The 22,155-nt window shown below is 41.5% G+C and overlaps 1 protein-coding gene across 3 annotated transcripts in view; it reads left to right on the forward strand.

Annotated features, from left to right (window-relative positions):
- The window catches only part of LOC137141684 (lethal(3)malignant brain tumor-like protein 3), a 74,645-nt gene that overhangs the window by 17,830 nt on the left and 34,660 nt on the right, over window positions 1-22,155 (forward strand). For 2 of the 3 annotated variants that reach the window (XM_067530731.1, XM_067530732.1), the window contains 10 exons: window positions 6,337-6,454; window positions 7,611-7,782; window positions 9,691-9,748; window positions 10,935-11,023; window positions 11,921-12,025; window positions 13,449-13,584; window positions 14,065-14,156; window positions 15,265-15,416; window positions 17,067-17,143; window positions 18,443-18,528. In XM_067530731.1, the coding sequence (XP_067386832.1) occupies window positions 6,393-6,454; window positions 7,611-7,782; window positions 9,691-9,748; window positions 10,935-11,023; window positions 11,921-12,025; window positions 13,449-13,584; window positions 14,065-14,156; window positions 15,265-15,416; window positions 17,067-17,143; window positions 18,443-18,528 (1,029 nt within the window). In that variant the 5' untranslated portion in view covers window positions 6,337-6,392. Of the gene's footprint in view, window positions 1-2,184; window positions 2,354-6,336; window positions 6,455-7,610; window positions 7,783-9,690; window positions 9,749-10,934; window positions 11,024-11,920; window positions 12,026-13,448; window positions 13,585-14,064; window positions 14,157-15,264; window positions 15,417-17,066; window positions 17,144-18,442; window positions 18,529-22,155 lie in introns of all 3 variants that reach the window. The other variant, XM_067530730.1, reaches the window with a different exon arrangement.

The raw sequence follows: 22,155 nt of genomic DNA on the forward strand, positions 1-22,155 counted from the left end.
AGTATCTGCCATCCATTCTATAGCTGTTCTTCCACCATTTCAGGAAGGAGGCAGTTCCTTCATTAAACTGATGTAAAGACTCCTATAGAAAAGCCAGTCAGAATCCCATGTATATAATTACCATTTGTTTGGGGTGGGTTATCTTTGCTCTAATTGAAATAAAAGTAATACTGTCAGTTATTTTGGGATTCAGAGACCAAAATATGTTTCTTCTGATGCAGCATCTTTGAAGCTGTGAGGAATACAGACTGCAACCCGAATGAGTGGGGAGAAGGTTTTAGGGAACTTTTATAAGCTCTGGGTGGAACTGAGTTTGCGATAATGTGGACAGTGAGGGTGAAGGAGAGGAGGAAGACGATGCTTCTGTCAGTGGGCCTTAGAGATCAGACCTAGTGCTTTTGTGAACTGGGTTTGGTGGGGTGGGAGTTGAGTTGAGGAGGGATATAAAGCCAATAAGCTAGTGTGAATAAAAACTCTGCTGCAGACTCTGCTAGCATGAGTGACCCGTGGTAGCTTATTTCTCTTGTTTCGAGGTAGCCACCTTCACATTGAGGAGGATACTGAGATGGAGGAAATGACAGCTAGTTTTCATTTTATATTTAATTCCCAGATCAAAAGAAAATCATTCTTCCTTGTGGGGACCTTTGCATGCAGCCCCTTGTAGGCTGCACTTACTGGCGCTGTGCAGGAGCTTGCTAGAGAAGCAGTGTCAGCTTGGGCCAAGCAAGCACCCCGCCAGGGCACCATTTGAAGCCAAGTTTGTAAGAATGCATGTGGTTCCCAGCTGCCTCAGCTCCTTCCTTTTCCATGACTAGCTGTGAGTATAGACACCTTCGCTCTGAGTCTGGAGGGATTTTCTTGTTTGTTCACTTTTTACCCAGATCTCCTGTTAGCTTGTTATAGTCCTGGATAGTTCAGACAGATTTTAGGTCATTCGTGAGCTGTTATACAGTTTAGATTTCCAGACTGACTCAATTTTGGTTCTGGGTTTGTATCCAATCCAGGATTTAAAGGCCCAGAGAGACTGTGTTTTAAGTAGTATCCATTGTTTTCCTCCAGCTTCTGAGAGTCATAAGCATATACCTACTGTTATCTGTTCCTCAGGGAGAGCTGATCCCTGAATTGTTGTTGTGCATGCTGGACCTTTACACCTTAAGCTTGAAAGGACAGTCACATTCATCTCCAGTCTGTCCAGAAGAGGCAGCGCTGTCAGAGCCAGACTCTCTGGTCCACCCTTGGGTCCGTACCACATTCCAGTGAAGGATTTGTGCTGTTTGTTAGACTTCTACAAGTGGGATTTTGCAGAGGCCATCCTGAAGAAAGAAGAAAGAGACGTTATCTCCCAGTAACTGTAGTTATTCAGTAATGTTGCCTCTGCATATTCCCACATTTCTTCCATCTTCTCCTCTTCCTGTGAAGGTCATTTCCCATAGGACTCTGAGTTTAATAGAAGGGACTGATGGGGTTGAGAACTGCATGGCCCCTTACAATTCTAACTCCAAATCTTTAATGCTTTGAAGGACCACGTGTGCAATCTCAGCTAATACTGCATTTATGGAAGGTTCCCAAAACTCAGAGGCATGGTAGGGTGTGGGGATGTGTTAATGGAAGGCAGAGGCGGCGCATCCTACAGGTGTGCGTAGCACTCTCCAAAGAACTGCAGTTACTGGTAAGTAACCTTTTCTTAACAGTTGGATGGATTCCTGCTTGCTAGAAGATTTTTAGGTGGGTTGCTACTGTTTGGTAACTACATTATTGTCCACTTATTCATCATAGGCTAACCCTGAAAACTCAGAACAGGGATTTTGGTCAAGTTGCTGCCCCCTTTCAAAGGGCACAGATTGTAAATCACTGCAGTCTGTGTGCTAGAAATGCCGTAGGTTTAAATTACATAAAGAGAAAAAATCTGAGGCATACAAGAATAAACATAGCTTTTCTGTATTAACACTGAAGCAGATCAATAGCTTTTTTATGAGACCACCACTGAACAGGCATTTCCTGGTAAAATAAGATTTTTTTTGTGACACTATGTTGCACGGAAAGCAATTTCTCTTGCCAGTCGTGCTTTTTGTCCCGTCTCTGCTTGTGTATTGAATCTCATGCACTACCATTCCCCCTTTCAAGCCTGTCTGCTGCTGTTTAGTTTGCTTGTCTTCTTTAGCTGCTCTCTTTTGTTACCTGCAGTTCCGTTTAAGTGAGTTTGGAACACTAGAAATCATTACTGAAGTAGAAGCAGATGCCATAAAATCTCTCTCGGCTCCAGCAATAAATACCAGCATAGCTGGCCTTAACCCTGGTGCTTCCACTCCAGCTGCTACCAACACCACTGCTGCCTCCGGCACTAATTCTGAAGGTGAGCTTTGTGCCAAGGGACCAAATACACAGCTTAACAGGACACTGGAATTGGACATGTTTTAAAAAGTGCTTCCTGTAGCAATACAGTGCTTGATGGCCATGAGCTGTTGAGTGGTGATCTTTATAGTGAATCACTGTATGTTTTCCAATATATATATATATATATATATATATATATATATATATGTATATATATATACACACATATACATATTTTAAAGAAGTATTTTGAATGAATTTAGTTCCCATATAATCATAATAATACTTAGCTCTTATCTAGCATCCTTCATCTGAAGATATCAAAGCACTTTATAAAGGAGGGTAAGTATTATTTTCTAAAGACAGTGGACTAGATCTTTGACAAGCACCCACTCATAGCAGGGCACGGTGCTCTAATTTGTGCTCAGTTGCAACAGCCTCGGGAGACCGTTCTTGCAGATGGGGATCACTGGAGTGTCTTGGCCCTTCTGCTGTGACTCCTTTCCCTTATATCGGGGAGGAGCAGGAGTTGATGTCATAGCACTGTGCCAGCCAAGGATTCCCTGTGCAGGGGAAATCCTCAGAGTTGCCAGCTGAGCTGGCTTTGTGTTTGCCTTGTGCCAATTCTCTCTTGTACAGCATGGCCAAGATCTGGCCCATTATCTGTGCAGGATACTCACTCTTGGAACTTGCGTCTCTAGCATGAATCATGTGGAAACAACCCTTAGCTCAAGAATTTTGGATCCCTGAGGCTCTACTGAGCAAAAGGTACCTCAGGCACCAGGAACATTCTAGGCAGTTCCTTTCAGACCTGTCCCTTCCCTAGGAGCTGCTGCTCAGCAGTTCTAACCAATGCAGCTGCCCTTTTGGGTCTAGGCTTGTGTCTTGTTCCCAGGCCCCGGTGGTGTGCATTGGGCTTGCTAAATCCAGTAGTGTGGCTTCCTTCTGCTCTCGTTGTTTAGAGGCAGTTTGAGACTCGATCACCACATCCAGTCGCTTCCTGGACATGCCTTGGGATCCTGAAAAAGTGATGATGAGAGACCCTTGTTAGCTGAAGACTGGGGATTAGGGCTTCTGGCACAAAGTCCTGTGGCAGGCCCTGCCTTCCTTGGTGCTAGGGAGCAGCTTTTGCATTAGCACCTTTGAGCAGCTCAAGGCATGTCACCGAGGAACAGCATGGTACACAAGCACACCTCAGAGTCACAGAGCGCTGCAGTGCTGTGGGGTGACTCAGCACCTTGGTGTGCCTCAGAGAACATTGGCACCCCATGACACAGGAACTTCCACAGTGTTAGCCACCTTCTCCGGCCCTGGTGCACCAGAGCCTCAGCATGCACACATCTCATTGCACTCCAGCTTTTACTGCTTTAGCAAGCAGGCTCTGCTCAGCCCTGAGCATAAACACCTTGGATAGCTTAGAATGCAGGTACCTGGAGGGGAGCTTGGATGCTGCTGCAGTCTGGTACCTCAGTACTTTGGCCCTGCTATGGCTGTGTCAGTTGCTGCTGCAGCCATGTCAATTCCTGAAACCTCCCAAGAGCATTGGGGTCTGCCCAGTTAGTTTTTTTCCTAGGAAAGAAGGACTTGCTTATTGGGTCATGAAATACCCAAAATATGTGGCAACTCCTGTGGCACCAGGCTACAGTGGCAGCATCTGCAGAGATCTCCATATCTGGGGGTACCTTGCGTCAGCTCGTTGCTATGGGTTTCTTCAGTGATTTGGTGACTTGGTGCCTATTCTCTCAAAAGGCAGCCTATGCAAACTTGCAGTACATCTCTTCACCATTTTGGCTCTTTGTCTAATCTATGTCTCTCTCAAGGCTTGGGAGCAGTCCTTAGCAACTCTGGTGTTGCCTCTCGGGTTCATGAGGACAATTGGACAGCTGGCCTAGAGCAAGGGCCTACTGGGAAGTTATTTATCAGCCACCTCCTTATCTCACGTTGCTAAAATATTCTGTCACAAGAAGACAGATGCTTGCTTGGACCAGCCTTCCAGGATATGCTCTCTTTTGCTGTGATATTGGGAGTTATCATGGCATGCTTCACATGAGGATTCCACAGTAGTCTTAGAGTTCTCGGTGGAGACAGGAGCCACAGAGTTCCCTTGTCGGCTCTGGTGGACGTGTGTGTATAGGATTTCTCTTGTCTGTAGTCCAGAGGACGCTCAAAGCAGTAAGGGACTCACAGGTCACACGTGCAACTTCCTGAGCTTGGGACTGGGTCTGTACTTTTGAGTAAAAACTCAGGGTATCTGAGCTTCAATACCCCAGTGCTCTTCAACAACGCAGGCATTCCTTTACTGTTCCAAAGAACCGTGGGACTCTGGCAGATTACAGCCTGGTTCAGATTTGCACAGAGAATCAGGGAAGCAAGTTTTAACCATTTTACTTTCTCCTTGCCTAGTTTAGAGGAAATAAGATTAGTCAGACCACGTGAACCCTCCCAGACAATCTCAGAGCAATGGATGTGTTCTTGTTACTTGCCTGAACAAGCAGCTGCCAGTCGTTTTGCTCAGGACTCAGAGAAATCCATGTTTGCAAGACACACCCTCTCCAGCACTGTGTGGAAACTCTGACATGTTCTTTTACCAGTTCTTCTGGTAGCAAGATACCTAATAAGATCAAGAGAAATGGAAGACCATACATTCAGTTATACCCATCCTGGCCTTATTGGGGGGTGCATCTTCTCCCTGTCACAGAGAGTCTAGGATGTGTTTTTCCATCAAGCTAAGAATCTGGCCTTGGATGATAACTTAGCACTAAGACAGCCTTTGCTCCTCTTTAACCAAACAACACTCCCCCAACAGCGTGATTTCCAACAGAGCAGAGCTCTGCAGGCATAACCTTTTATGTAAGTGTTCTTCCTTACTTGCCTTTCCCATGTCTGGAATCAGCAAGTCCTCAAGGGCAGATGGAAAAGGCTTAGAATGTAGTACAAATGAGCTGTCTCTTTGCCTAACTCCAACCAAATCCATCTGACATCTGTATTGGCCTATCTGAGGCGTCAGATGTAAACCATATTTTTTGCTCTTTCACAAGGATATTACAAGCATTGGTGAATGGGGGCCAGGGAAGAAATGAAACTGGACAGATTACTTGACAATTGGCTTTTTTAGTGTTGGTGGCTACGTTTTCAGCAAAATTGTGTCGAAACAGTCAGTTGTGTACACAAAACATGCAGCTACACTTATATTAGGTATAGTACATTGCACCCGGCCCACATGTATGCCCAAGTGCATAATTTGTACTCTAAATTACTTAGTTACATATGAACAAATTGTGCATTACTTTGGTGCTAAGTTTTGAAAATTTGGACTTGTGTTTTTTAATGTGATATTAGACCAGCATTTAACTTACATTAGGAACAACCTAAACGAGGGCAGGCTGTAAAATTGTTATATTGGGATCATCACTTTCATCATATATTTAGGTCCGTTTTTTTGTATTTAACTCATGCATTTTCCTTACTAGCGCACAACCATTTATATAGAGAGATTTTCAGATACTTTTAATGGGGTGCCTTTGACAAGGCTTTCCCAGAGGCCTCCTAATAGCAGTTTTTAGGCAGTATGAAATATACGTAAAGACTGACTTTACATTCTCGTGTTACAGGCACCCCCAAAAAAGACACGTTTGACTTTGTTTTCAAACAAAGGTACCTTTTCACTTGTCTCTGAAGATATAGAGGCACAAAAAAAATATGTCTTCTAACTGGACCCTGGTTAGAGCCTTGAGATTAAATTCTTCTTTGACACCTTTACAGAGGAGCATGAGTTTCCCTACAATTAAAATATCACAACTTCTTTAGATATGAGTGGTTTGGGTTTTAATGACAGGGCACACTCTTCAAATACCAGACAAGAGATGATAATTGCCTCCCTCACAGGGGGCGTAAGGCTTAGTTAATGAAAGTTTGTAAAGGGCTTTGGGAGAGCTCTTTGGATGAGAGGTGACAAAGTTTTTACATTTTTCTTTAATCATTGTCCTTCTCCCCCTTCTGCAGAGCCCAAAGACAACGTGCCTAATTCTGACATCCCAGCCTGTGAAAATTGCAGGCAAATGGACTGCTTGGAGAATGGGAAGTTCTGTACTAGAACTTGCTCTCAGCAGCATAAAGACAGGTAAGAAACCTCACATCGTTTTTCTGTTTAATGTTTAAAGAGAATTTAGCATCTGTGAAAGGTGTTGCAATGACAGCAATGAAATCAACAGAGCAGGTATCAGCACAGCATTGGCAGCAGCTGTGCAAAGCCCCACTGATCACCCTAGTCCTGTCCTGGGGGTATCAACTATAAAGAAGAGAAGAGAGTTTGCTTTCCTGGACCTTAGACTTTGGCCTCTCTGCCAAGATTACCAGCAAGGGGGCCAATTAGCGCCAACTGTTCAAGTCAGGCTGCATTGCTACTGTATGTGCTGTATCTGTTCAGGAGATAAATGCAGGATTTAAGCTTACAGACCTGTCAATCTGGAATTTCCATGAAGAATGTTCCGTTGATTAGGGTATTAGGCTGAGATTTGGGAGACCCAGGTCATCTCCCTCCTCTGCCACAGACTTCCTGTGTGACCTTGGGCAAGTCACTTAACCCTTATGCCTCAGTGCCCCAGCTGTAAGACAGATATAACAGCACTTTCCTACCTTACAGTGGTGTTGTGAGGGTAAATACATTAAGGATTGTGGGTGATCAGATATTGGTGTGACAGGACCATATAAATAGGCTTGGCAGAATTTGATTTAAAAAAAAATAATTTTAACAGGTGATATCAATGTTTATTTTTAGGCATTTTGTTATATTTTTAGCTATTTAAATTTTCACAATTGTACAAAATTATGGAAGGATGTCAGATAATAATTTTATGACAGTAGATGCTGAGATTTAAAAAGTTAAAGCTTTATAACCATGAAAACACAAATAGTCAGCATCACATATCAAAATAAATGTAGTAAACATCCTTAAAGAAAACTCTAATAAGGTTTCAAGCAGCATTTTTTTTACTTCGCCTGTCTGTCAACTTAGATTATTATCAAAGGAAAAATCTTAGTTGATTTGTATGTGTACAGTGAAATCAGTATTTGCAGACATTTACTGATACAAATCTAATCCTTCTAAGCCTACATATAAGTGTACCTAAGATAGATAGAAAATCTGGCTCTTCCCACAAATATTAAATTCACTTCTTATGTGTTCAGCCCAAGCCCTTTCCCCTTGCCAGAGAAACACACAATCCCTACACTGGTTATCAAAAGGGTTTTTTATTTTAAATTGTGTTTGTTCACAGTGACTCTAAAGACATCTCAGCTGATTGCAGAAACAGAATAAGCAGCAGAAACCTTAATGTCAGTATTGGCTGCCAGGTTAATGAAGCTGACAGACCCCTCAAGCGACTCCGAAGAAAGAGGAAACTTCTTTTGGAATCTGAGAATGAGGATGAGAATGTAGATGATGATGAGGTAAATGAGATCGGTGTGCACTTTATTTGAATGGAATTATAAAAAACAACATTACTTCTTTAGATCAAATGTCAATATACAAAGAAAATCAAATCAAAGGGATGTATTCTATGTACACAGATGGGCTCCATGAATCTTTAGGACTGTGTCTGACCTCATTACCCCGATGTAAATCAAGAATCTCTTCACTGAAATCAATGGAGTTATGTTGGTGAAAAATTGACATGAGGTCGCAGTTGAGCTTTTATGCTATAATTGGTCCATACCTATAATTTATATATCTAGTCCCAGAGAGGTACAGAGTCTTTTAGTATAAATACATACAAGACAAGGTCCCTGTACCTAAGAGTACGATCTAAAGTCACAGTACAGAAAACTATACTATCAACATTTGAAACAGACAATGGAACTTCAGTTCAGTGTTAGCAAATCCAATGCATGTGTGTCTGCAGACCTTTCTGTACATTAAAATATCTAGAGACTAATAGTGGGAGAACAGAAATATCCCAACAGTGTAGAAAAAACTGTAATGTCACTGGTGAAATAAATTGCTGTATAAAAATAAATAAAGGTAGTCACTGGTGAAATAAATTGCTGATTTTTCTTTGCTTGAGAAAATTGCATCTCCTCTTTACCACCAAATCTCTCTGCCTTTTCAACCTAGAAGTTGCATTGCATTGTTTTCTTTTTGTCCTTCAAACCAATGCAAAGCAATTTCCGAGGCATGACTTGTCTGATACGAAGGCACTTTAACCAGAGCATGCAGTTGATACACCCGTGCTCTGAGTGTCCATGACCTCTGCTTGCTGTTCAGGTACATAGTCATGTACCTTCTGATCAAGGGATAGAAGCGGTTCACAAGATCAGTGTAATAAAAGCAGAGGTCTATTGTCCTTTGTTTGAAAGGTCCATACTCTGCTACTTGATATGCAGGCTCCCAAGTTAGAGTATTTTAATTTGTATTCATGTGCTTTGCTTGTTTTATAACACTGAGCTCAGCTGGAGCAGTTACTGGTGAGACAGGCTGAAATTTCTAATGTTGCATACAGTTTAATTCATCCCATTGTTCAGCTTTTTTCTGTGGTGTTGTATGCAAGATGTCAAAACTTTCTTTCTGTCTTTCTTTCTTTGTCTTCCCCTACCCCCATTCAAAAAAACCAAAACAAACTTTTAAAGGGTCATGGGGCATGTTTTGGTTCTGCTTTTCAGGTTTTTCCTTTCTTGGTTTACTTCTAGAAGTGACAACTCTGGGTGAACTAACATGATGTTTTAGCATTTCTTCTTTGTATTTTAAAAACTGTCAGACAGATCTGTGATGTTTAAAGACAAAATATAGTTTCTAGAGGTGTCTTTTAGGACAGCAGTTACTTGAAACTTCCATTTCCTTCAGTGGAAATATCCTTTCTGTGTATCCACACACTAGCATACAAGGACACAAATGTGTTTGAATATAACATGTACCATAGCAAAAATGTTGCTTATTGCTGCAAATCCTGCAGTCAGACAATGAATACAATGCACTACAATGGAGATTTCAATCCTCTGCTATACCATGGTGATTTATTTAAATGATCTTTGATGGAAACAATTTGTAAAGCACTCTGGGATCCTTTAGGCTGTGTGTATATATGTGTATATATATATATATATATGTATATATGTGTATATATATGTGTGTGTGTATATATGTATATGTGTATATATATATATATATATATATATATATATATAAAAGAGATCGTACTGTTGCTGTAATGCCTTCACAAGTTTGGTTAAAGGAGAAATGATGGCAGTCAATATTTCTGTTAGTTACATGTTACATCTTTATCTGCATTGTGAAATGACCAGTCAGGGGGGAGACAACAATATGGCTAAACTTTTTTTTTTTTAAATCATATCTGTGTCTAGGAGAAGACTAAATCAAATAATATGAGAAGCCGCAGAAATACTAAACCACTAAAACCAGGTGAGCTGAGCTCATGACCTCTTTTTTTTTTTTTTTATTGTCTACAAACTTTACCAGCTGTTACAAAATGGATAATAGTAAACAGAAAAAACAAGGTCAATGGAACCCATTACACATTCAGTGTAATAGTTACCATTTCTTAGGCACATATTCCACTTTTTGTATATCAACCTTCTGCAATGTATCAGATGGAATATTACAGGCTATCACCTCCATGTTGGGCATAATATAAGAACCTAGAAAGAGTGGTCCTGATCAAAGCCCATTGAAGTCAATAGGAGTCTTTTCCCATTTATTTCAGTGAGCTTTGGATCACACTAGTACACAGGAAATTTTAAAGAGAAGATGTAATGTAAATAGATAGGGAATTGTTTACAAACTTTGGAGGTGATGGGTTTGAGATTTATTATATACTTGGGTGGGAGATAGTTATAGATGATTTGGGGTAATTTTTAATATCCATTTAAAATGTAACTTTTTCTTTTTTGTTAGTGTGGTTCTGCTAGATTGAATCCAGACACCTGCACTGTGATCATATTTGCTATGCATGCACTAATAGTCCCGTCTCCAGTAAATACTTATATATATTGTTAAACAAAAGTTTGTTTGTTTGATTTTTCATTTGCCTTGAGTTTATTTTCAGCTGCTGTTGTGTGCTTTTCCTGCGCTGTTTTTAGTTTGAGCCCCACCCCTTATCCATGCTCTGAGATATTGGGTGGAGAAATTGTTTTGCTCATTTTTAAGTTCCTGTTCTATGGCTGTCCAGTGTTTGCAGCACCAGCACTCTGCTGGCATCTTGCCAACAGTCTGTGTGCCACAATGAATATAATTTAACATAATTTTTCTAATGAAAAATAGATAGTCAAAATATTGCCTAGGATTTGTATTTTCCTCCAGAAATAGGTAGCACTGCTTCTTAGTTTAGTTCACCAGCAATTAAAAGCAATGGGGATACCAGGCACTGGATGTGTTTGGCTCTCTGATGGAGCTTTGAGCTTCTCCGAGGCTCTTGTCATCTACTATTATTTAAGCATTCACAGAGGGCTGAGGTACCATCTGGATCTGCTCCCAGTGATGGTAGTGGCCTTTCAGTGAGTGGAAGAAAAGGGAAGAGATGGCTTCTCTCCATTCAGCACTCTGTCCTCCATGAGATAAACTTTATCTTGTTCTGTTTTTGATTATTCAGTTGTTCCTGGAAAGAAGACTGTGTGGAACTGGGTATCTTACTTGGAAGAGGAACAGATGCCAGCTGCTCCCCTTAAACTGTTCAAAGAGGTTGGCAGCCCCTTGGATGCTTTCTCTGCTTTGATAATTCTGATGCAGCATCACCGAATTATTAACCTCTTGGTGCCAGAATTGGAGACTGCCCGGACATCACTAGTTGCAAGTAGTGCTTGGGTTGCTATAAGCAGATAGCATAAAAAACGTTGACTTCCAGAACCATAATTGTTGTAAAACTATATATGTGCATCTTCTATGAAGGCAGTGTGTTCTAGTGGTTAGAGGGAGTGGGGGCTTGTCAAGACCTCCTATGTTCTACTTCCAGCTGTAGTGCTGACTTGCTGCATAGCAATAATCATATTTTGTACTTAAAGCACTCTTCATTTATAGATCTCACAGGCCTTTGCAAAGGGAGCAAGCACTGTTCTCCCCACTTTCACTTTATAGATGGGAAAACTGAGATACAGAGAGGTGTTAAGTGGCTTTCCCAAGATCAAGCAGCAAGTCAAAAATAGAACCCCACAGCTGCAGACTGAACAAGTCGTGCAACCTCTCAAGATCAGTGTTCATAAAATCAGAGGTCCACTGTCCTCTGTTTGAAAGGTCCATAGTTTCTTAAAAAAATCAGATACTTTGACAGTGAGTGTTTAAAATGTCATCTGCAGATACATTACTGACACGTGATCATGCATGTAACTGTGCTTGATTATTCGATCTGACCTCTCATTTTAAAAAAGATACAGAACAGGGAACAACTAAGGGCATCTGCATCCACACATGGGAAACAATTCAAAACTACTGCAAGGGTAACACTGAAGTGATTTCTAGTGATGATAGCTTTTCCTAAACTGAAAACCAGAAATCTTTAGTGCTTCTGATGACTATTCTGCAATAGGTTGTGTCTCTAAAAGTGAAGAACAATTTTTTTCTCCAACATTGATTTCCCCACAGTATCAATCCTTCCCACAAAGCAAGAATGGATTTAAAGTTGGAATGAAGTTAGAGGGCCTGGATCCTGAACACCCATCTTTATTTTGTGTCCTCACCATTGCTGAGGTAATTGTTCTTCCTGGATTTGATTTCCTTTTCATTAGATAACAAGATCTGAAGTCGAAGAGGTGTTGTTAATGAAATAATAATTTAGATTGGTTTAAAAAAATAAGATAAACCAAAGTTAAAATAATGTAAGGGTTGGAAGAAGTCTGAGCTGAAAGCTAAAGGAACATAATCAAGTATCTAAATTAAGGATCATATCCTTCAGCTATTACGTAAGTAATTCTCACTCAAGTGAGTACCTGTAGGTGTGCACACCCTCACCTTAGTAGATAGGAAGCTAATGAGCTTCTCTGGACTCAGCCAGTACTAACTGGACTGTAGGCCTGGCCTCACATGAGTAATTAGACATGGGTGAGGCCTCATTTCTTGGGACACAGGATTAGGGAGGTAAATGGATCAGCAGACTGGAAACAGAATGTCTGTACTAGCTAAAATAAAGGGGAACAGCCAGAGAACCACTTACAATGGACAAGATAACAATGGATAAACTAAGCCAACACAGACACACCGGCAAGGCTTGCTCTGCCTGGTGAGGGAGGAAGCTGAAAAGGGAAAAGCCTGCCACATGAAGGGCTGGCAATTCGGGGGAAGACTGCTGTGCCTCAGAGACAGCTGACTACAGGGATAGATCAGTGAAGAGGAAGATAGTAGGGGACCCTGCTACCTGTGAGACTGTATGGACCAAGTGCTGCGTGGGGTTACCAAAAAGAGAGGGTCTTAAGGTGGACCTTAGCCCTGACCAAGGAAACTAAAGCCAGCAGGTAAGCAGAGCCCCAAAGGGGTGACTAAGAGACTGAACACCTTTTTGTTCCCCCCTTTGATTCTCCTGGGCCCCAGGGAGGGAGAGGGAAAGAACCTTTTTCTTGTTTGTTTGAAGAAACTCTTGCATATCACAAGCAGGGGAAGAATTTGGTGAGAGCCAGAAGAGATGTAGCCCCAGATTGTGGTCTGCTGGGGACCCAAGCAGGCTTCCCCACCATAGTACCCCAGTCAATCCCAGTGGATTGAAATGGGCAAGGATTTCAAAACTGGGCCTGAAGAGTTGGTAAAACCAATGTGAAGAGAAATGTTTTCATAGTGTCTTTTTAAATCATTGAAAAACTGGGTTGGGTTCAGTTGTACCCTTTGCAGTTCCTCTGCAATATTTGCAACCCAAAATATTGGAATGTAGGACTACAGCATGAGAACAAGAAAATGAAACTGACAAGTCTGATTTTCCATTGTCCAAATTGAGGGTAATGGAAAAATAAGCAAACAGAATAAATGGAACAGTAAAACTGAATTTTGAAAAGTAAATTAGTTTTTTAAAGTTCCTTTCAGTTTTACAGTCCCAAAGAAAAGAAAGTTCATAGCTTTTTAAAAAAGTATTTTTATATAACTTGTCAGTGTCCCTTTAAGATAATGAAACCTTTTGTGCTTGTAGGTGCAGGGGTACAGGATGCGGTTACATTTTGATGGTTATTCTGAGTACTATGACTTCTGGGTTAATGCTGACTCCCCAGATATCCACCCAGTTGGCTGGTGTGAAAAGACAGGTCACAAGCTGCTGCCTCCTAAAGGTATGTGGAGAAATAAAAGAAACATGTACGATAAGCAATAAATTTTGCTATGAACTGGCTGCCCTTAGTGCCCATGGTTTGTTTCACGTCAAACCCACTTTGAATGATTTGAAGTTGGTAGACATAATTGCCAGAAGAGCAAAGCCATTTCTTTCTAATATTCCCAGTGCTTGAGATTGTTAGTCAAAGTAATTAGAAACACTTTATTAAGTGAGCATGCAAATCAATTAATCTCTTTGTTCACAACTCACTCTTTCTTTCTTACATTTCATTTCCTAAAAACATTTGAAGTTTCAGATTAATGATTAGACAGAGCAGTAAGCGGGAGTAATGTGTTAACTGAAATGCATAACTCTTGAAGATTGTACAAGGGCAGGTATCATGCAAAGTTCAAATCCTCCCCAGGATATTTCTTTTCTGAAAAACCCAATCTGAATATAGCAGGAACAATGTAAAACAATCTCTTATCTCTTTTTCTAGGTTACAAGGAAGGGGAATTTAATTGGGCTTTGTATTTGAAGAATTGCAAAACTCAAGCAGCCCCAAAAAATCTTTTCAAGACACTCAGCACAGTAAGTGGTGGCATGGGGCACCATGTCTTTTAAAATACGACTGATGTTAAGAACGCACCGCCTGAAACTTTGGCCAGAATATAAACATGTTCTTTTTATATGCTCAGGACAGATGCTGTAACACTAAGGAATTTGTGAAGTTAGATGAGAGCCTTTTCCCACAGCAATTTGTAGGATGTGAAACCCAGAGTAACTTTCTTACTTCTTCTTCCCCAAACTCATTCACTAACCAGGCAGAGGCTGTATATTTCCTCTCCTCCTTGATCATTTTTCTGCTGATTTATAGCAGAATTAGTTAAATAAATTGTAATACTCTATTTTGCTTGGGCTCAGCTTCAAAATGTTTGTGATACTTCCCCCTACTCTAAGAATCTCATAGTTAAGTTCCTGTTTATCCAGCACCGTACCATGTGCACGCAGGTGTTCATCCATATGCATATATGTTGGTCCCAGGATATTAGAGAAACAAGGTGGGTGAGGTAATAACTTTTATTGCACCAACTTCTGTTGGTGAAAGAAACAAGCTTTCAAGCTTACATATATCTTTGGCATTTTTCTGTCTTCACCCACCGTTGTTTTTTCTCCCATTCTGAGTTAGTCAGGTGGTCTGCCTGGGTTCTTTCAGCCCAGTCAAAGTATTCTTACCCTGATATTGCAAAAAGGTGGAGAATTTGTGGGATCGGGGCCTTAGCGTGTAATTCTAGCTTTGCTTTTTGGATTGATCCACCTGTATACCCTAGAGACTGTAACATGCCACTTTGATTTCTCCTCCATTCATATGGCAAGGCTTGCAACGCTAGTATCCATCCTCAGTTCATCACGAGAAGGGTCCTCTGTCTCTGAACTGCTGGTTTTGGTGTAACATAAGCAATATTCAGGTTTCACCAAGCCTTTGTTAGAAATCATAGGCATTGTTGCCAGATCACGTGGAAATCTGAGCTTTAACCCTCCTGACAGATGTTCTGACAAGCAAGTAGTTACAGTATGATATTGTTTTCTTCTACTATAGTATTTTGTTTAAATAACCTGAATCAAATAGGTTCAGAACAGTTATTTAAATGACCTGGCATAGAGCGTGACATACCTTTTCCCTCTATCCTATCCCTAGCCTGTCACACCATCTGGTTTTCGGGTGGGAATGAAACTAGAAGCAGTGGACAAAAAGAATCCATCTTTGATGTGTGTGGCAACCATCACTGATATGTTGGATAACCGGCTGCTAATTCATTTTGACAACTGGGACGAGAGTTATGACTATTGGTAAAGAAAACTATTTCCAAACTGTATCTGCATATACTGTGATTTTTCCCCCCTTGTATCATCTTGCTATAAAGTACATGATCTCTAATACTTAGCTGCTAAGATTTTTAAATGCGTGTGCTTTGGGGCTCCTAAATCCATTTTCAGGCTCCTAAATAAATGGCCTTGTCACAGTTTTGGGATAACTGCACCTGTATTGCCCTCTTTGTGGTTCCTTAGGGGCACCATCTTAAAGGTTTCTGGCTTTCAGCTATCACCTCTCTTGGATGGAGACCCATGTCTCACTGGCTTCTGTGATGCTCAGCGCTTTTGATAGTCAGGCCACTTATTTAAGAAACTATGTACTTAGTGCCTGATCCAAAACATATTGAAGTCAGTGAAAGTCTTTCCTTCAATTCTGTGGATTTGGATCAGGCTCTTACGTAGGAGCCTAACTTTGTGAACTCATTTTTTGAAAATTATGGTCTGCTCTTTTATTGCGCTTTTCATCTGAGAGTCTCAGGGTGCTTTTCAGACGCTGAATATTTCATGCTGCATTTCATGTGACGGTCTCCTGAGCCCTGGTCCCAGCTAACCATGAGACCATGTTGAATAGTTGTAAAGGAAACACCTTTCCTCTCCATTTCACATATCCCAACCCACACTATAGAAGAGCGTCCAGTCTTTAGTTTAATTTTTAAAAACTTAGCTGTTGGTCTGTGAAAGCAATACAAGGCATTTAGATTCACACCCATCAGCTCTGTGTGTGGTGGTTGTTCCAGTATTATTACACTCTTTTCCCAGTTGTTTCTCATTCCAGAAAGGCAAAGAGGCACTTGCTTGTTTGTACGGTGCTAATTGGTCGTTAGTTTTCCTTCCCACAGATAGCTGTGTCCAGCTTGGGTGTTTCAGTTTGCAGGTCTTTAGAACTGGTTCCATTGCTGTCTTAGTCTGCAAGGTTTTACATTTGCTCCACATTTCATTTTGAGTTTCAGATTTAAAGAAACTTAGAATACAAATAAAAAGCTTTCAAAGCAAAACGTAGCTGAAACAGCATTGTTTTGCCTGGTTTGGAGTGAAACCATCAGTCCCTTCTCCAGAACCCAAAGGAAGGAAAGGGCTTTCTCAAAACCTGGCCCATGTTCTCTCAAGAGATTCAAGGGCTTGGGCCAAGTTTTAGCTTTGTAACGAAATCAGAAGCCAGGCAAGTTCCACTTGGCTTCAAGTTCAATCAGTGAAAGCTGTATACAGTTCTAAGCTGAAGTCTTTGAATCATCTTCCCACAACCCCCAATAGCTTTTATTTTTTTAGTAGGCTTTTATGGTATGTGTTTTTACATTGTTTGCTTTGTGTTTTAGTTTTGAAAATCTATGCCCAGACTAATACAGTGGGCTCAGTTTTCAAAGAATAGTGCTTAGAAAATATGCATTAGCTACACACACATACTTTGCCTCTTTAGTATTCCCCTGTCTTGCTAGGGCAACTTGAATGTCAGTTCCTGAAAATGTAGCTTTTATGAATTCCAACCAGGAAACACTTGTGCTGTACATCATGATCACACACGCTAAAAGCCTGTGCTGCCCCAGCAAAGAAACATCAGATGGGATTTGATCTGCTGTGTTTCTTCTAACATTGAAGTTGATCGGAGCTAATTCTTTTCTTTTGATCCAGGTGTGATGCTAGCAGCCCATATATTCGTCCTGTGGGTTACTGCCAAGAAACTGGAACCCCGCTGACAACACCACCTGGTATGTCAAACGCAAGATTGTATTTCTTGTTTCAGTCAGAAGCAAGCTCTATCTCCTGCATAATTATAAATCTGCAAGTTACGAATTCTGTTCGGTACCTTTTCTTTTATTGGCTGAACAGGGTTATTGTTAACACACACACTGAAGTGCAGCTATCTTTGATTTCTATAGCTCTCTCAAACCAGTGAATCAGGATTTGGTAATTTTGGAATTGAATTTAATATTTTTGGGTGAGCCTTTTGAGGCAGATGAAGTATTTATTTTAAAATGAGCTAGAGAAAAGAGGATCAGTCTCATGTCCTCGAAGATGGGGGTGCGGAATTCCTGGGAAGGAGAAGGAAAGAGGGGCTGGAGCCCTGTCTCTTTCTTCTATATTGGAACTGAGATATTAGCAAAGGGAAAGGACAAAATCTGCAGGGAAATCAGTGTTGTTTTCAGGCTTTGGCAACTTTTAAAATCAGGTCCACCTGGTGCTGGATTGACAGCCCTGGAACACAAAGTTTGTTCTTTATTTGCTTAGCAGGTTTAGCAGCGTCAGTGGCAGTATGAGCTTCCTCCACAGTGGAAGGCTAGTCTCTATTCAATTCTTGATTTCTCTGCTGAAATCGTTGTGTGATTTTTGTGATGTGCACAACTGTCCAAAGGGAACAACACTGAGACCCACAAATTCAGACCAAGATGGTGATAAATAGCAGCGATAGAAAAAAAAATATAGAACAGTTTTTTAAAATGTAGTTTGCAGTGTGCTGCTAAGAAGAGCACATCGCACTGTTGTTGAAATACGGGAAGTAAGTTTAACTTCCTGAGATGATGGTAATGGGAGATATGTAGCCTTTCACCTTCAGGCTACTAATTTGTATTCAGCCTGTGGATAGGTAGGAAGTGATGGAAAGTCTCTACCATCTGATAGCTGTTCAGAAGCCTTCAATATAGGAAATTAATTGGGTGATCTCAGTTCACATCACAAAAACCCATGACTGGCTCTATTTGGCAACTTACTCAAGAGACCAAGAATTGATTGAGCAATAAAGAAATGAACTACCCTCATTTCTCCTGCTCTGGGTTGAAACTCATTGTGTGCTGGAAACTTGCGCTGCTACTGCCTGTATTGTAAATCTTTTGTGTGAATAAACAGATGGCCTAATTCTGCAAGGATGTCAATCTGCCATCTTTTGTGAGTGCTAAATTCACAAAATAGCTTTGTATTACATAGTTGCTCTTCTGTGGTGGTGGTTTATAATTGATTGGGTTTTGTTTTTTTTTAATTTCACTCTTAAGATAGTCCTTCATCTTTTCCAGGGAACAAGGATTCCAAAAGGTTCTCTTGGGAGAAATATTTGGAAGAAACCAGTTCCCAGGCAGCCCCAGCAAGAGCATTTAAACTGGTTGGTGAAGTTTTGTGTCTCACTGGGTCAGAATATTACTATGGATTGTACCATTCTCAGTCCCATCCATGTCCGACATCTTCACAGGGCGGGAAGTTCCCCCACACTTCCATGCAACTGAGGCAGACCAGATCTTTGCTCTGAACCTGGATTTAGGATGGCCCCACAGGAGGCATTCTCCAGAAGTCTCTGCCTCCAAGCGACAGACATGGCAGACTCCAAGGCTCCCTTTCCACAGGAGCTTTTACACAATTTTTAAAAGATCTTTAACTGAATGGCTCTCAGTTTCTACACTGGCTTTGAGGTTTTTCTCCTCAAAACTGCTAAACTTAAAAAATCTTTTGTCTTTGTGAGGAGGGTGTGAAGAGCAGCACCTCCCTTCAACCACAGAAATAGCAGATACAGACAGCAATCTCCCAGCACTCTCCTCAGGCAGTTCCTGGGACCAAGGTGAAGCTCCCAACCAGTGAGTGGGAAAGGTCCATGCTGAGGCTGTCAAGCAGGCCACATGAAAGCTCCTTTCATTGACAGCAGGCCAGAATCATTGGCATGGAATCAGAAGTAAGCTTTGGGTTTTTCCCCCCCAAAGTCCCCCTTCCCTCACACCTGTTACGTAGGCATGGGACCCCATCCCACTGCTTACAGAGGAGGAAACATTCCCTGGAGTCTCCTGAAACTCGGGGGGAAGGTGAAATCGCACAGCAACAACGCAGAGGAGGAAACCTCTATTCCCAGCCGGCCTGTAAGCAAGCTCCATGCTCAGATGGTTGAGAAGACCACAAAGGTTCCACCCTCCGCACAAGCTGTTCTGCCTGCAGGAGCTGAGCTGCCATGAAAGAGTTCAGCTGCTGTGACCTTTCTGATATCAATGAGCCAGTCTCCAGCTCACGCCTTGTACTGTGTGGTCAGTGCTCACTCAGCCTGTACCCAGCAGCAGGGAGCATGGGGTGAAGTGATCCTCTTCCATGAGAAATGGACCTACTTCCTCTCCCCTTCCAGTCTCCAGGGGTCCCAAAGGAGGGAGTGGCGACTAGTAATTTTCCCTCAGGAGGCATGCCACCAGACTGTCCTTTGACTCTCCCTAGCGATGCACCCTCGCTTTCACTCTGCCCCTCTCCCCCCCTCAGGGTTTGGGGCAGTTCATAATGGAACAGCACAAGATCTTGGAACCTCCAACAAGAGAATCTCTCACTTAGAGCCTCCTAAGAGGAGAAAGCTGTAAAGTTAGGGCTATAAGTGAGATACCCCGGACTTTCAGCTAAGCTTTTCAGGATTAAGCATGAGTGGGGGACTAACTTCACAGGTGCTTATGTTGTTAGAAAACGAAACACCAAAAAAAAATCCTTAGAAAACCTAGCAGGGTTGAACAGGAGCTATGTAATTCTTCTTTGCCTGGTTTATGAGGGTATGATGACAGTGAAGTGGGAATTCATTGTCAAGATTTACTTGTAACTAATGATTAAAAGGTCTTCATTACTCTACCTAAAATTAAGCTTGCTGCAGCCTCCTTAGTAATGGGCATAATCATACCAGCCAAGGGAATATTTCTCCCAAACACACAGACGAGAATAAGATCATCACTCAGACTAAACTTGGATAAAGCTGTCTCAGCCCTGAGGTTACTGGCTGAAGTCCTATTGTGGAGGTCTGTACTCATCTGGGGAGTCATTGTGAGTGGGCAAAAAAAAATCCCAGAAAAACCATTAAATAAAATCTACTTAAAACTAGATTTCCCTGTCAGCTTTTTCAGCATTGATGCTTCAACTAGCTAAAGTTTGCTGTCCATGCCAAACTTCCAAAGACGTTTCCCACAGGTAACTGTGGCTTCACTTGGAATATTTTCTTGGTGAACTCTTTGGGGAGCATAGAAGCAAAGCAGTCACTGTGGCTTTAGACAAGGGAATAAATCCCTCCCTCTTTCCAGTGAGAGAACCTTCAAACTATCTTATCCTATTACACTTGAGGAGGAGGCCATTGCTGTTGGAAGACCAAGGCTAGGATTCCAAACCATCCAGTCCCAAAAGCTTCACCTGTTTTTGGATTTCTCAAGTCTGAGCCGCCATCCCCCACCCCTTCTATGAGGGGTGCTTCAAGGCGGACCCTCATCAGGCAGTGAGTCACCTCAGGAAATGGATGCTTGAGGCAATCAGAGAAGAATATTCAATAGAAGTCACTCGTTGTCCCAGGGACAAGTTCCTCCTTTCCACAAAGTAAATTAAAATAAAACAACACTATAAAAAGACTCCCAGCATCAGAAGACGAATGGTGCAATAGTCCATCACCTACGCATTGGAACAAGAGAACCAGTTCCATGGAGAGACAGATATTTGGGAAAGGGTGCAAGATTCTTTGTGATTCAAAGAGAAACAATGGCCTACAGTCCACTTTAGATCTCAATTCTCTCAACAAATCTATCAGGAGATCCATGTTCCAGGTGGAAATACTGAAATCCATCATTATGTCATTGTCTTCCGAAAGTTTCAGAATATGAAAATAATACTCCTGCAGATCTACTGAAGATATAATTGGGGAGCGTCACCCAGAGATACTGTTGCAGCAGAAGCTGAAGTAGCATCTCAATGCAGAGTACTTCATTTTGGACTTGTAACTTCTACACAGGTATTCACGAATGCCAATATCATCCCACCCTTCAAATGAAAGGAGTATATGTCTAATGACCTTCTCGTCATGATATGCAGGACCCAGCAGCCATTGCCAAAAGCCTTCAGAAGCATGGCTTCGAGCAAACAAGTGTAAGAGCCATTTACAACCCTTATAAAACTCTAGCATATAAGGTATTGTCCAAGACCTTCTTTATTTCAGAAGAGAGGTGGAAGAAGATAGTGTCTGATTTGTCCAACATTAGCAAACATCTCTTAAGATAAAATCTCTGACTCAGCTCCTGGGCTAGTAAGATTCATGAGTGAATATCTGGCACAATTCTTGCTTTGCTTCCAGCCAGCAATTGCAGCAAATGAGTATATAAAGATCTTAGTCCAGATCCAGTACTAGCATCTCTTGATGACTTCATATGATTAATTTTGTATTGATTTCCATAAAGAACCAGACAATGAAATGTATAAACTGTAAATGACCTGCAGCTCATATATGTTTCAAATACCACATGCTTTACGGGATCTCCAGTGGAATTATGCAATGTTACAACTTGTCAAGGCTGCAAGACCAGACAATACAAAACCAGGCTACTACATAGAGATAACCTGTTAGGAGGAAATAACAGTAATAAAACAGGAGAAAACATACATGAATAGGGAGAAGGGGAAAGGAAAAAGAGGAGGGGGTAGAAGGAATGGAGGACTGGCATTCTTTGAGCCATCTCCACATTTTTTATCCAAATGCTCTAGAAAAATTATCTAAAAACATGGTCCAAATTTCTTCAAATTCATGTAATTGCTTTCTAGGTGAATTTATTCTTTATATTTAGCAGCTACCTCCTGTTGGGTCCGGAGAAGCTGATCCTCAGTACAGAGACAAGATCTCATGCAGTGGGAACACATCTGGACTCCTATATGACATGAGGGAGTGATGTGGCCCAAGGAGGAGTCCTGGAGTATAACCTGTCTCATGCTTTGGGCCATCAGATACTCGTTCATTTCCAGCAGATGA

The sequence above is a fragment of the Emydura macquarii genome, unplaced genomic scaffold, assembly GCF_026122565.2.
Source record: "Emydura macquarii macquarii isolate MOO-44397 ecotype Brisbane River unplaced genomic scaffold, CSIRO-AGI_Emac_v2 contig_3113, whole genome shotgun sequence".
Lineage (NCBI taxonomy): Eukaryota > Metazoa > Chordata > Testudines > Chelidae > Emydura > Emydura macquarii.